The sequence below is a fragment of the Oxyura jamaicensis genome, chromosome 3 (assembly GCF_011077185.1).
Source record: "Oxyura jamaicensis isolate SHBP4307 breed ruddy duck chromosome 3, BPBGC_Ojam_1.0, whole genome shotgun sequence".
NCBI classification, from domain to species: domain Eukaryota; kingdom Metazoa; phylum Chordata; class Aves; order Anseriformes; family Anatidae; genus Oxyura; species Oxyura jamaicensis.
Genome location: NC_048895.1, coordinates 63,793,931 through 63,806,482, shown reverse-complemented (window position 1 = coordinate 63,806,482; position 12,552 = coordinate 63,793,931). Strand labels below are relative to the sequence as shown.

At 41.8% G+C, this 12,552-nt stretch overlaps 1 protein-coding gene across 1 annotated transcript in view; it reads left to right on the top strand.

Annotated features, from left to right (window-relative positions):
* The first annotated feature begins 323 nt into the window (after positions 1-323).
* The window catches only part of TPD52L1 (TPD52 like 1), a 52,947-nt gene continuing 40,718 nt past the window's right edge, over positions 324-12,552 (top strand). The window contains exon 1 of the mRNA XM_035321777.1: positions 324-445. Within this exon, the coding sequence (XP_035177668.1) occupies positions 427-445 (19 nt within the window). The 5' untranslated portion in view covers positions 324-426. The remainder of the gene's footprint in view (positions 446-12,552) is intronic.

Sequence of the window (12,552 nt, the reverse complement as noted above, 5' to 3'; positions counted from 1 at the left end):
TACACAACGGGTTGCCTGGGGAGGTGGTGGAGTCGCCGTCCCTGGGGGTGTTCAAGGAAAGGTTGGACCTGGTGCTTAGGGACATGGTTTAGTGGGTGACACTGGTGGTAGGGGGATGCTTGGACCAGATGGACTTGAGAGGCTTTTCCAACCCTAACGGTCCTATGACACGGAGGCCTCGGGGCCTTGCCCCCGACCTTAGGATGTCGGCGGGGTCCCAGAAGGCGCCTGAGCCGTGTCAGGCCACGTCAGGCCGTGCCGTGCCGAGCCGTGCCCTCACAAGCCGTGCCGAGCCGTGCCGTGCGGTGCCGGCAGGTGTCGCCGCCCGGCTCCGCTGCGCGGGGGCGGGGAGCGGGGGCCCGGCGCCGTCAGAGAGCCGCTGCTCGGCGCGGGGCGACGGCGGCTGCGGTGTGGCCGTGCGGGGCCATGGAGCCGCAGGCACGGGGTGAGTCCGGCCGGCAGCGGGACAGCGGGGACAGCGGGCGGGGGGAGGCTGCACCCGGTGCCGGGGGAGCTCAGCCCGGAGCCGCGGTCCCCGCGGGGGAAGGCAGGCAGGCAGCAGCCGGGGCGGCTCTCGGCACTCTTGGGGTCAGGGCAGCCGCTCGTCCCTCTCCGGGTGAAACTGATCGGAGGAGAAAGTTTTCGTGCGAGGCTTGGGTGAGGAGTGGGCCGGGCGGAGGTGTGTAGCCTGATTGTGGCACGGATCTCGTTCCCCTCAAGGTCTTGGCTGTGTTTGCTGGAGAGCCCTCTGGCTCCGTCACGCGTGTCCGCAAGCCCGCAGCACTAAGCAGGTGGCAGAACAAATATTTCCCTGAAAACAAAATGCTTAGAAACTGTGTTATCTCATCCGTGAAATAAATAGGGGGAAGAAGGAAGGGGGGAGGCATCTGGCTTTTGAAATTAAGTGTCAAAACATCATTGAGGATAGGTAAAAAACTGCACAGGGTAGGTAAAAAAACTGCGTTAAACAAAAATAAAGGAGGCAGATGGGTACTGCAGGTGCTGTTGTGCGTAAAGGTTTTACATTGGGAAGGGGCAGTTCCTGATGCTCGGGAAAGAGAGAGGCTTTCTGCCAAGGCATGCTGCGTGTGCCGTCCTCGTGGCTACATTGGCAAAATGAATAGATGTGTTGCTCAGCTCCTGGTGGTTTTAGAAGTCAGCATAAACATTATAGGGAAACGCTGATATCTAAACCAAATGCATCAGTACAGACACACCAGCAGGAGATCCTGTTCTGTGAGCAGGAGCTTCGTGTGGTAAAAGTTCTGATTGCTTCTTGTTTTGTAGAGTTGGTGGAAAATGGTATCTGATTCCAATTAGCCAGATAGGGGTATATGTTCATTTGAATTGCCTTTCCCTGACTATTAAGCATGTAAGTAAATATGTCAGAATCATCGAATCAGGGGGTTGGAACTAGATGATCTTGGGGGTCCCTTCCAACCCAAGCCATTCTATGATTAAGGTTGGAAAAGACCTCCAGGATCACCTGGTCCAAGCATCTCCCTACCACCAGTGTCACCCACTAAACCATGTCCCCAAGCACCACGTCCAACCCCCAGGGACAGTGACTCCACTACTTCCCTGAGCAACCCGTTCCAATGCCTGGCTGCTCTTTCTGAGAAGAAATGTCTCCTCATTTCCAACCTGAAATATTCTTAGTCGTGTTAGTGTTCTTAATGTTCTTAGTATGTGTTAAAAATTCAAGCCAATAAAATGTGTCTTTCTAATCTATGTTGTGGTCAGTAGCTCTGTTACTGCCACAGGAAGGTATTTTTCTTTAATAACTTCATATGAATGAGTATCTACTAGATAATGGGGGAATATAAAAGCATTTTGTATTGCTTGGCTTTATCTAAGTAGGGATTCTTAACTACCAGTGCAGTGCTTTTGTTGTTGTTGTTTGTTTGTTTGATAACCTTAAACTTAACTTTAGTTGACAGAAAGATGAATATAGGACTCTTCCAGGCTATGCAGTCAGTTCTTCTCAGTTCTTAAATCACTTTTTTCTTCTATTTCTCAACTGTTTGTTTTATTCCTGCAGTTTCTCAAAACAGTCTTCCATTACTTAAAAAAAATAATAATCTCTCTTTGATACGCTAGCAGCACAAGCTAAGGGTTTTGTGGTAGGTATTTGCAAGTCAGCAAGTTTCTGATCCAAAATGTCCTTTTTTCCTTGTAGACCTGATTCAGTGCATGCTACTGCAGTTACAGAGCCTTTTGGCAAAAGGAGTTTAATGTCTATGTCTCTAATACAGCTGAATTCAATGAAGTACATCTAAGCACCGGGCAGAAATCTGAATTTTTCAATTCCACTATGCCATTTGCAGAGCACAGTTATAGGAGGTTACTAGCAAAAGAGTAGCAATTTGCTTTGGAGAAAAAAAAAAAAAAAAAAAAAAATGAACTCAAGTAGCTGCTTAAGCAGCTGGAGAAGTATTTATACATTTTAATGAGTTTATGAATTACTTCTAAAGAACCTTCAAATACCCACAGAGAAATGAATCCTGAATAGTTTGTCCTGGTGCACTCTGCTGGGGGATTGCATTGCAATTGAAAAGACAAACTAAAATCTATACATTTGAAAGCACTACTGAATTGCTCCTATTTAGCATTTTGAAGGCTTTCTTCAAAAGGACTTTTCTAAATAATTCTGTTTGTGCCATTTTATATCCTCCTGAAGGGAGGCCATGCCTGGGTAGATCAACTTCATGTTCAAGAAATATAAAATGTGGATTTCTTCAGAACAGGAAAATATGTTTTTTCAGAATTTTTACATACTGGCATGAATCAACCTTATAAATCTTACTCCAGCAGTGCAGGGAAGAAAAAAAAAAAAAAAAAAAAAAGTATTATTCCATGTAACTGAGTCAAAGTACTGCATAGAGGTCACAGCAAGTATCAGGAGGTCGTGTGGTGCAAGGCACAGCACGTTTGCTTGTGGTCCAAAGATTGTGAAAGTTAAATGCTCTGATATTTAGCTGAAAGCAATAGCGAGGGTTCATGGACTGAAATGGAGTTACTGTAATACTTAAGTGTATTAAATATGTCTTGCAGTATTTGATGCCAACTGGATAAGAGAGACAACCAGGTGGAGAATATTAGTAATTAACGTTAAAATTATTTTCTAAAGAAATAACCATACCTTCCATGTAAACAAATTCACACATAATAAACATCATAAATTGTACTTTACATAAGTTGTACCCTTAAGCCTCTGGCTGCTTGTCTCACATCACTTTTTCCTCTGAATGGTCCTTGGAGCTAGGTGATCCTGGCAACGTCAGCTGTACTTAGAATACGTGCTAAAAATTCAGTAGCAATTTATTTGCTTTTCTTCTGGCTATCAGGCATTTTTAAAGAGAAAACTTTGGAAGTCAGAAGAGAAGTGCTCATGTCCGAGAGACAGGAAGATCAGAACCGTGTATTTGCGTCTAGTGATACTTGCACTGCTTCAGGTCTAGATTAACTCACTGTCCTGTGAAGTCCTGCCTTCTAGTTTAAAATTCTAAATGTCCTCTAATTATGACAATACCATGGATGTTTTCGTCTGTCCTTTATCAGAGGATTCCATGTTACTCAACACTGGAGCTTTGCTCTTAATACTTTTCTCTCCTTTTGCAATGCCTCTCCTTTTTTTTTCTTGTATCCAGCTATAGCCTTACCTCCTGTCGTACCCCTCTGGTGTCCTCGCGTGACTCGAACGCTGATGAAGCTTTGAGGTGCAGCTTTCTGCTCTTTGCTCTTCTACCTACTCAACATCTTTGCAGCTGCTGCTGTTAAATTCCTGGCAAAGCCTGGTCAAATGATAAAATCTAGTTTGAAGTACATGACATGCACAGATAAACTGGGAACTTGCAACAAGGAAGACAGAAACTAGCTCCAGTGAAAGACGCTAGAAAACTACAGCTAAAGTTCTGTTTTCAGTTTCATTCTAACTTCCAATTTATTCTATCACATGTGTTCTTTCCCACTTAAATGTATTTGCCTACGCTTGACAAGGCATCTCCCTGTCCTAGGAATTCTTCTTACAGCTGTTCCTGGCACATCCGCTGCCAGTAGTTACGCATTTTAGCCATGATGGTGTGCCCATCTAGAGTAAAATACAATACCTGTAAAGTACTGGGCTGAGAGCTGTAGTTAGTTTGTTAGACTCATCCTCATTGAGCCCTGTGTCTCATAAGCCTGTAGCACTGCATTGCTTTCCTCTGCTGGATGGTCCTCAGGCCAGTCACATCTGGCACGTGAGGTTACAGAGCAAGACAGGCAGCACCTGGGTATATGCCCTTTGTCTGGAGCTTATGATCTGAAGAAAGTCATGAGAGGCTCAGCATTAACACTATGGCCATTTCCTGTCATACTGGTACGTGCTGTCTCAGTCTGATGGTGTTAGCCTGGTATGGTGGACAAGACTCCCTGGGACCGGGCACTGGCAGCTTGGTCAGCATTCTTTTCCATTCTTGCTCCTAAATAGAATCATAGTATCATTAGGATTGGAAAAGCCCTCCATGATCATCTGGTCCAACCATCACCCTAGCACCAATATCACGCACTAAGCCATGTCCCTAAGCACCATGTCATACCTTTCCTTCAACACCCCCAGGGATGGTGATGCACTTACTAATAAAAAGATAATGGATCTGGATAGAGGATCTCGCTGTGGGAGAGGTTGCTTCGCGGCAGTCTTGCTGGGGAGGGCAACAGCATCCCTTAAGCTCGTGTTTGAGGTTGGTAGCTTTACCAAGGAGCACTGACTTTTGTTCTGTGTTAACCTTTCCTCTAGGTGCCAAGTCAAATTACTGGCTTGGAGCTGATTTACTGCAGTTGTTCTACAAGAAGAAAATCCCTCTACTCTGTTGAGTCCATCAGCATATAGGTTTGTCAGTGTTGATACATGAAATGAGGCAAGAGGAAGCTTGGTTTTCTTGCCCAGCAGCAGCTGCTAGTTCCTTCTGTTGGGAGCAGTGCATTTACATTCCCCACCTACCTTTACAAGGGTTGGGTGTGCCTGCCTCTGAGGCTTCAGCATCCACTGTTATCCAGGAGTTTGTGCCATCTGCTTGCTGTGCTCTGGAGCTTGTCACTGCCCAGCTTTGGAAAGCAGGAGAGAGGACATACCAAAAATGTCAGGAGGATATTGGGATAATTGGACTGGCCAGCGATAACCTGTACATAAGACTGCATGGTAGAAGTCTCAGCTGCTGTCTTAATAAGATGGCATGACGATGAGGTCAAGTGAAAATGATAGGGCTGTAATTTATAGTGGGATTCTTAAATATTTAACAAGAGTGCCCAGAGCTTGAGATAACTGATCTTGTATCATTCATCCATTTTTATGCTAAATGGAGAGGAATGCATTGAATGAGTTATCAGCAATATCAGATTTTAAGCAAATAAATTTCTAAAATAAAATGCAGTGCTTCTGTTTTACCCTTTTGAACCTGTACAGCTTGCAGCTTAATGACACTTGTCACAAGAAGAGATTCAGTTCTCTGAGGCTGAGAAAAGCTGAGTGGTTTCATGCTACACAAGAGAACTGAGAATAGAACAACGGTGGGATTTGGAAAAGCAAAAACACACCTCCTCTAAAATCCAGGGCCACTCTTATGAGGCACTGTAACCTTGTCTCTTTTACAATGATGAAGGTACAAAATGCAGAACATATGAAACCAAACATATCAGACCACAAAACACATTTTTAAATGCTTGCTCAATATTTTTCTCCTTTATCTTTTTGTTTTCACTGGACTGCTGATAAGAGTCCTACTATGAGGCAGCTCAAGTAGTCTTAGTCTACTTTCTTTCAGTCTTCTCAAATGCATTTGTGGAAAGATTAGTTTGTTAATGGTATTCTGATGTGCCTTGCTGACTTGTCCAGTACAGTATAGGAAAGTGTGGAGCTTTTGAGGAGCTGTGCTGAGGGCACATGTTGCTTGAAGCTCGAGGATGTAGCACAAGCTTTTCAGAAGACTACAGAGTGGTAGAAGTATATTCTGTATGGACATATTAAGGAGTGTAGATGGGGTTCAGTAGTTTATTCTAGGGTAATCCTTAAATTTGGTTTTAGAAAAACTGTAGTCAGCCTTTGTTTCAGGAAGTGTTTTAAGGGTAAAATTAGATCTTTCTTACTAATCAGAAAATACCTCTTGGAGTAATATATAACTGCTAGACCTGGGCAGGCTAATTTTGTCTGGTATTACTTGTATCTTACAGAAACACAGTTACAATGCCAAATTTTAGAAATGGGGTCTACTGTAGTCATACTATTGCTCTCTAAAATGAATATTTTCACTGCAGCATTCTCTAAACCCCTGACATACTAGAAATACTGCGAGGGGACCGAAAAATCTGGGTTCTAATATCAGACATTGCACTGACCTTCTCAAAAAACTTAGGCACAGTAGCTGATTTGTTTGATTCACTTGGACAGAGGTAATGCTGCCTGGACATCTTTGATATCCATGGATCAAAGTCATATTATAATGTCTGGGTAGGCTGTTGTTATTTTTCTGCATCCAGGTATGGTTTAGTGTTGCAGGTGATAACTGTAAAAGACATGGTAACTTAACAAGTGCCTGTGTTGCAATTTAGTATTAAATCTCCTTTTCTTTCTCATATGATCTCCCATTCCCTTTCTCTTTTGGTTTGTAAAACAAAGCTGAATATTAGCAGTGAGGATCTTTCTTCAAATTATATGAAAATGCAAAATAAATTCAAAGAGCTGGACATGTGTGAAGTGTTACTGCCCCAGGTACAGTCTTTATAATGATTATAAAGGTCCCCTGTAGTTTAAGCTCCCCTTTATGTTAAGAACATAAAGTTCCCACTGTAAATAGTTGCATATAATACTAGTTTTGGACTTCTCTCCGCATTATCTGTCAGGGAGTTTTTTTACTTAAGGCTGGTTGCTGAAGGACGTCTAATTTCTGCAGCTGAAAGCCAGGGCTTTTACAACAACCAAATAAGAATAATACAGCAGTAAAATTTATAAATACAGGTTTACAGAAATAAGAAAAAGGCATGGTTGCACGGGTATGACCAGATTAAATAGCTTCTCTCCTTTAGTCCAGCTACTGGACTTACAGATGGTTAGGAACTGCCTAACCATCCAGTTCGGGATCCAGTTCTTATACAATTTTTACATCTTTGTGTTTCTAGTCACAGAAGGAGAATCCAGGGAGCTCGGCTAAGCAGGCAGTGGGTAGCTCGGAAGTAGCTCAAACAACTTGTGTCACATCCAGCAAAGGGAAGGTGACAATAAGCCTTGAGCAGCTGGCTCCTTCTGAAGCAAGGAGGGCTGTCAAATTTTTGCTTGTTTTTAGTGTTGCGTTTTGTTTTGTTTTTAATGTTTTTTTAGGGTTTGTTTTTTTGTAAAGTTGCTCTTCTGTCACTATTAATTTACCGTAGCATGTAGCCATCTTTGCTGTCCACCAAGAACCGACTCATTGAAGTGTTCTAAAGCAATGACAGTACTTAAAATCTGTAATGGAAAGCAGTCGCTCCTCAGCTTTGTTCTAGAGGCAAAACTGGACTTCTAACATTTTTGTAAGTTAATAGAATTTAAAGTAATTTTAACAACAAGAGATTCCTCAAAATGCACACTCAGGATTTGGCATTTAGTGTGACACAAGAACTAGAGGCTCTAGTGGTGTTTTGGGCAGAGAGATACAAAATTACACCAGATATTACACTTGATATATATTTATTTATTTATGCAAGAATGAAGTTTTTATTGGTATGGTGTTGGTTTACCCAGTGAAAAGTGTTTGTTCAAAATGTTTTTGTAGCAGACAGTGCAATTTAGTTTCATCTGCTTTCTTGATGAGAGGACTACTTTTGTTTGCTGGTAAGTGAAATTATTATTTGCTTTCCCAAGCCCCAAGGGACCAGATCTTGCCAATGCTATTTCTTCATCTTTCTTGCCAATACTGTTTCTTCATCTTTTAAGAGCTATCCTTTCTCTTTTCTCTTTTCATTTGTATGGCCTGACTTCTGCCTTGGTTTTGCTTTAACTTGTGAAACACTGTCCATCTTTAGCCATCCAAATATGTAAGTTGTCTCTCCTTAGTATCTGTGCCTCACTGCAAAGATGCATGTAATAGTTGCCAGTTCCTAATTCATAAATTGCAACTGAAGTACGAAAACATGATAAAAACTACATATCATATGGATTTAAAAGGCTGTATGATCTATATTCTGTAAATGTTTATAAATGGTGTCTGAAGGGAGCGGATGCTTTCCATGTTGGCTTCTTCAGGAAAAATGTAGGTGGGTTTGCGTTCACCTGTTTGTTCAGGTGTTCTGTGTCCACCATTCCCTCCCTGGACAATTGCCTTGTCACCTGGGTGAAACTAAGGTGGTGGTTGCTTGTGGTTACAAAGGGGTTGCTCATAACTATTTTAAAGTTTTACAATACTTTTTCATAATTTCTTTGGAATAGTTGCTTTCAGTATGCTTTAGGTGAATTTGCTAATAATTTGTGCTGATGCTGCTTTAAGCATTTTAGGAGCTTATCTAATTCCTCTTTCTATGTTTAACACTTAAATTAAACCGTTATTAACTCCACTGAGTAGATCTCAGGTCAGTCACTCTAGGGAAAGCCAACAGATTTTTAGAGGATGACTATTTGAAGTGAATGCGTTTTCTTTACTGGGTTGGTACATGGTAAATTTTCGTTAAAAAGTGATCAGAGAGAGTTGTATTTAAACACAAGCAGATTTTCCTTAGAGAATAGTAAAATGTATGTACATTGCAGAGTTAGAGTGGCAATTATGCCAGGAACAGAAGATTATCTTCTGTTCAAAGTATTTTAATAGGCAGATGGCAGCTATTAACTTATTATTGTGGGAGGAAGGAATCAAAGTCATAATCAGGGAGAATGATGTTTGCCATGTAATTAAACTATCTAACCGGTGCTGTACACTATTATGTGCCTCTGAGCATACTGAAGAACCAGTGAAACCGTGTGGTCTTGCAAGAGTAGGTCCTTCAGTAATGTTGGGGGTCAGACTGTGCAGAAACATTGACTGGGGGGGGGGGGGGGGAGGGAAGATGATGGTGAAGAAGGAACAATTACTTGAATAGCTTGATTTTAAAAAAAAAAGTCTGCTGAATGTTGTTATTCCTATAAACAGATTCAAAGTTCAGTTTAGAAGATTTAAGTAAAGTCTTTGCAGAGTTAAATAACATACATTGTCAGGAAACTGGAAGACATATACTATGGGTAGAGAAAAATATTTCTTTCCCCTGTGGTTTTAAATTGCTTCAGAAAATAGAGAAGCATAGATAATGAGCAATGTATGCAAAGTCTGCGTTAAGCAAAAGGAAAGGAGGAGTTTGTGTAATGGTCTGTACCATTCCAGAGAGGTTCAAAGACGTGTTAGACCTAGATCTAGCATTCAAAGGTAGGTTAGTTGTGTCCGTGTCAACACAGAAATAGGTGAGGGGTGGTATTCTTGCTGTAGTGAAGTGCCATAAGTGGGAACTGGACTGGAGAAAGGTAAGCAAGCAAGAATACAATTTTATCATTTAAGTTGAATAGAAATGAAGGCATGAATGGAAGTTATTAGCAGAGACACAGGCATTGCAATAGTGGTTTATTTCAGAAAATGACATTGTGTTATGCCCATCTTGCAACAACATCCTTAGAAGAATCTTCTTATATGAGGCAGCAGAAGAGTGCAGAAAAGACCAAGATTCTCCTCTGGTCTCTTCTCAGACCTTCTTAAGGTACAGAAGGTGCAATAGGGATGATAGCAGACAGGGTAATGTGTATGGCTTGGGGAAGAGGTCTGGGTGATGCTCTTAAAACTGTTACCTAATGCAGTCTCGAGGGGGAAGAAACTCAGGTGATGTTCCCAGCCCACTTCCTTCTCTTGTCAATGTGCTTGCTTGTACCCAGAGCAGCTGTCAGAGAAGATACCCCTCTTTGGTTCAGGGTTTATCTTCCTTGTTGATCTTCAGGGAGGAAGAACAAGCCTTGTATGTGATGGTGGCCACTTTGGCTGATACTTGAGTGTGAATCAGAGACCTCAAAGATGGAGGCTGTACGGTGTGGCTGGAAGTGCCTGCCGGTCTCCATATCCTGGCCTGGTAAGTTGTCACTTGTCCTGGAACACGTAATTTGTGTAACCCAGGCCTCCTACAGAGGCATATCTTCTGTCCTCAAACCCTACCCAAGAGAAAAGACCGAGCAACCTGTTTCTATGGGAACTTCATAGACACCCGGGGCCCCAAGCCCCAGATGCCTCCACCCACAGGCTCACAAAGCCAACAGGTTTCTTTGTAATTGCATGCTACAAAACACTGAGTGGGCAAAGACGCAGAGTGCTGATGCCAAAAACTGTGAGGACCTTAACGTGGAGCTGAACATTAAGAGCAGAATAACAAATACCTCATTTCACAGATCAAGATGCTGGCTAAAAGACTAAGGGAAAACACATGAAACTTGGGTTTTAACAGGCCCAGTTATAGATGGTGCTTTTCCGTTTGAGGAGTATTTTGTGGGGGCTGCGTCCAAAGACGTCATGCCACTAACTCCAGTGATGTTTGATTGGGAAACTCCAGGTTTATCAGGTCAACCATCCATTGGAATGGCTGCCTGGATGTAAGGCCATGCATTTGCAAGCAGTGAGGTGGCACAGATTAAAGCTACTTTTCAGTAGATTTGGAGTAATAAATATTGTTATCTGAAAGGGCCTATGCAAGGGAATGCATGATAAAATGGTTAGTTTTAAAATAATAATGACAAAATAATCTTTATTTTTGTTGGTTTTAAATGGGAGTGCATGTCTATTGCAGATCGATGCTTCCAAGAGTACGTCAAGTTCCTGCAAGCAAGCCTGGTGGAAGTCTATCCTATCAGATAATCACCCCTTTGGAAGGCAAAAGTGGCACCAAGTAGCTCATCATAGTCTCAGAGGGTTTAAGGGTTACTGCAAACCAAAGCAGGTGATGCTTAAAAACAGGTTTGTGGGAGGAAGGGCACAAGACCTGCCTGGTTTGTGGCTTGTGTTGATTCGCTACTGCTTCAGGATAGCCATGAGCTCTTATGTAGTTTAACATCTACCTTTAAGGAAAACGTTGGTGGCAGGATATGTGCCTTTATGCCAATGTTGTGGGTGAACCATTGTCAGTAATTTATAACTGTCATGCTGCCTACCAGGCTGAGTCACAGGTCATGGACCTTATGTGCCAAGCAGTATGCAAAAACACAGTCCTGGTCCTTAAAAACTGTAATCTTTACTCTCCCGACGTGAGAGACTGAGCAGATGTCAGGAGGGATAATTTATCCCTTTTCTTTCAGCACTCCCAATTCTGTGTTTTAGTATATGTAAAAGTGCTGAGATTTAAGCTGTATTAAAGCAATGGGAATTATGAATTTGAGCCTGAGGAGAATAAGACTCTGTCATGTACCCAGTGTATTTTCCACAGTAAGTTTACCAGATCAGAAGTGGCATATCTGCCTTATATGTTGAGATAGCTAGTTTTGTTTTAAAAAAAAATCCTGCTGGCTGCAAGATTCTTCTCATTTCTGATTAGACTTCTAAAGATCTTGTTACTTATGCTTTCTGTGATCTAAAGGATACAAATTACAGCTACTTGAGAAATTTCTTTTTTAATTAAAAAATAACACTTTATCGCTTCTTGTAACACAGATACCTTGTTGGAAATTAATTGAGGAGACTCATGTGTTTAATTATACTGCAGTTAGATTGCTATCTGCTGATACTCTTTTGCACCTGGATTTAGAAAAGTACAGCAAATGGATCCTTTCTTGGGAGAGGAAGGTTATTAAATCATGCCATTAAGCTTCTGTGATTTTTGATTCAGTGAAGCAGATGTGTGAGCTTAATGATACAGCTGGTAGCATCACAGTCACTTTTACCAGCTGAGGATGGGACCCGAGATGCCTGTCTATTCTGAGATTGGAAAAATCTACCTCTCTGTATTTTTAGTGCGAAAGGGTGGGTTTAAAATTTTAACTGACAACTTCCACCTCTGACTGCCAGCATTTCCATGTCATAGCTCTTATCTTCCCCTACATTTCTTATTCTTGAGTCTGATTATATATGCTTTATTCCTTCATTCGTGTTATGCAGTCTGTTAGAGCTTCTAGAGTACCTAATTTGTAGAGAACAAGTCTCCTTTGTGACTCAGTGTCATCCACTTTCTCATTCCCTATTATTCCATCGTGACTTCATCTTCTTTCTTTCTTTCTTTTTTTTTTTTTTTCTGTTCTGCCTAAAGAAAGGAAAGAGATGATAGCCCTTCCACTTGTGGCATCTTTTTCTCTCCCTTGACCTCATGGAAGGTTGTGCAGAATGATCAATAGAAAGCACAGTAAGTGGTACAATACTGTCATTACTTTCAGTATTGACATAATAGAGGCATCTGCTGTCTTTAAACCATTGCATTTCACAACAATTGCTTTGTATTTCCATAGCTACAGCTTAGAAAGCAATGTCCCCGTTGTCTTCCCCGGGTAGGCAGGATTATTATTTTATACAAATCAAGCTAGATATTTTTGAATAAAATGCTTAATAACATGACAAC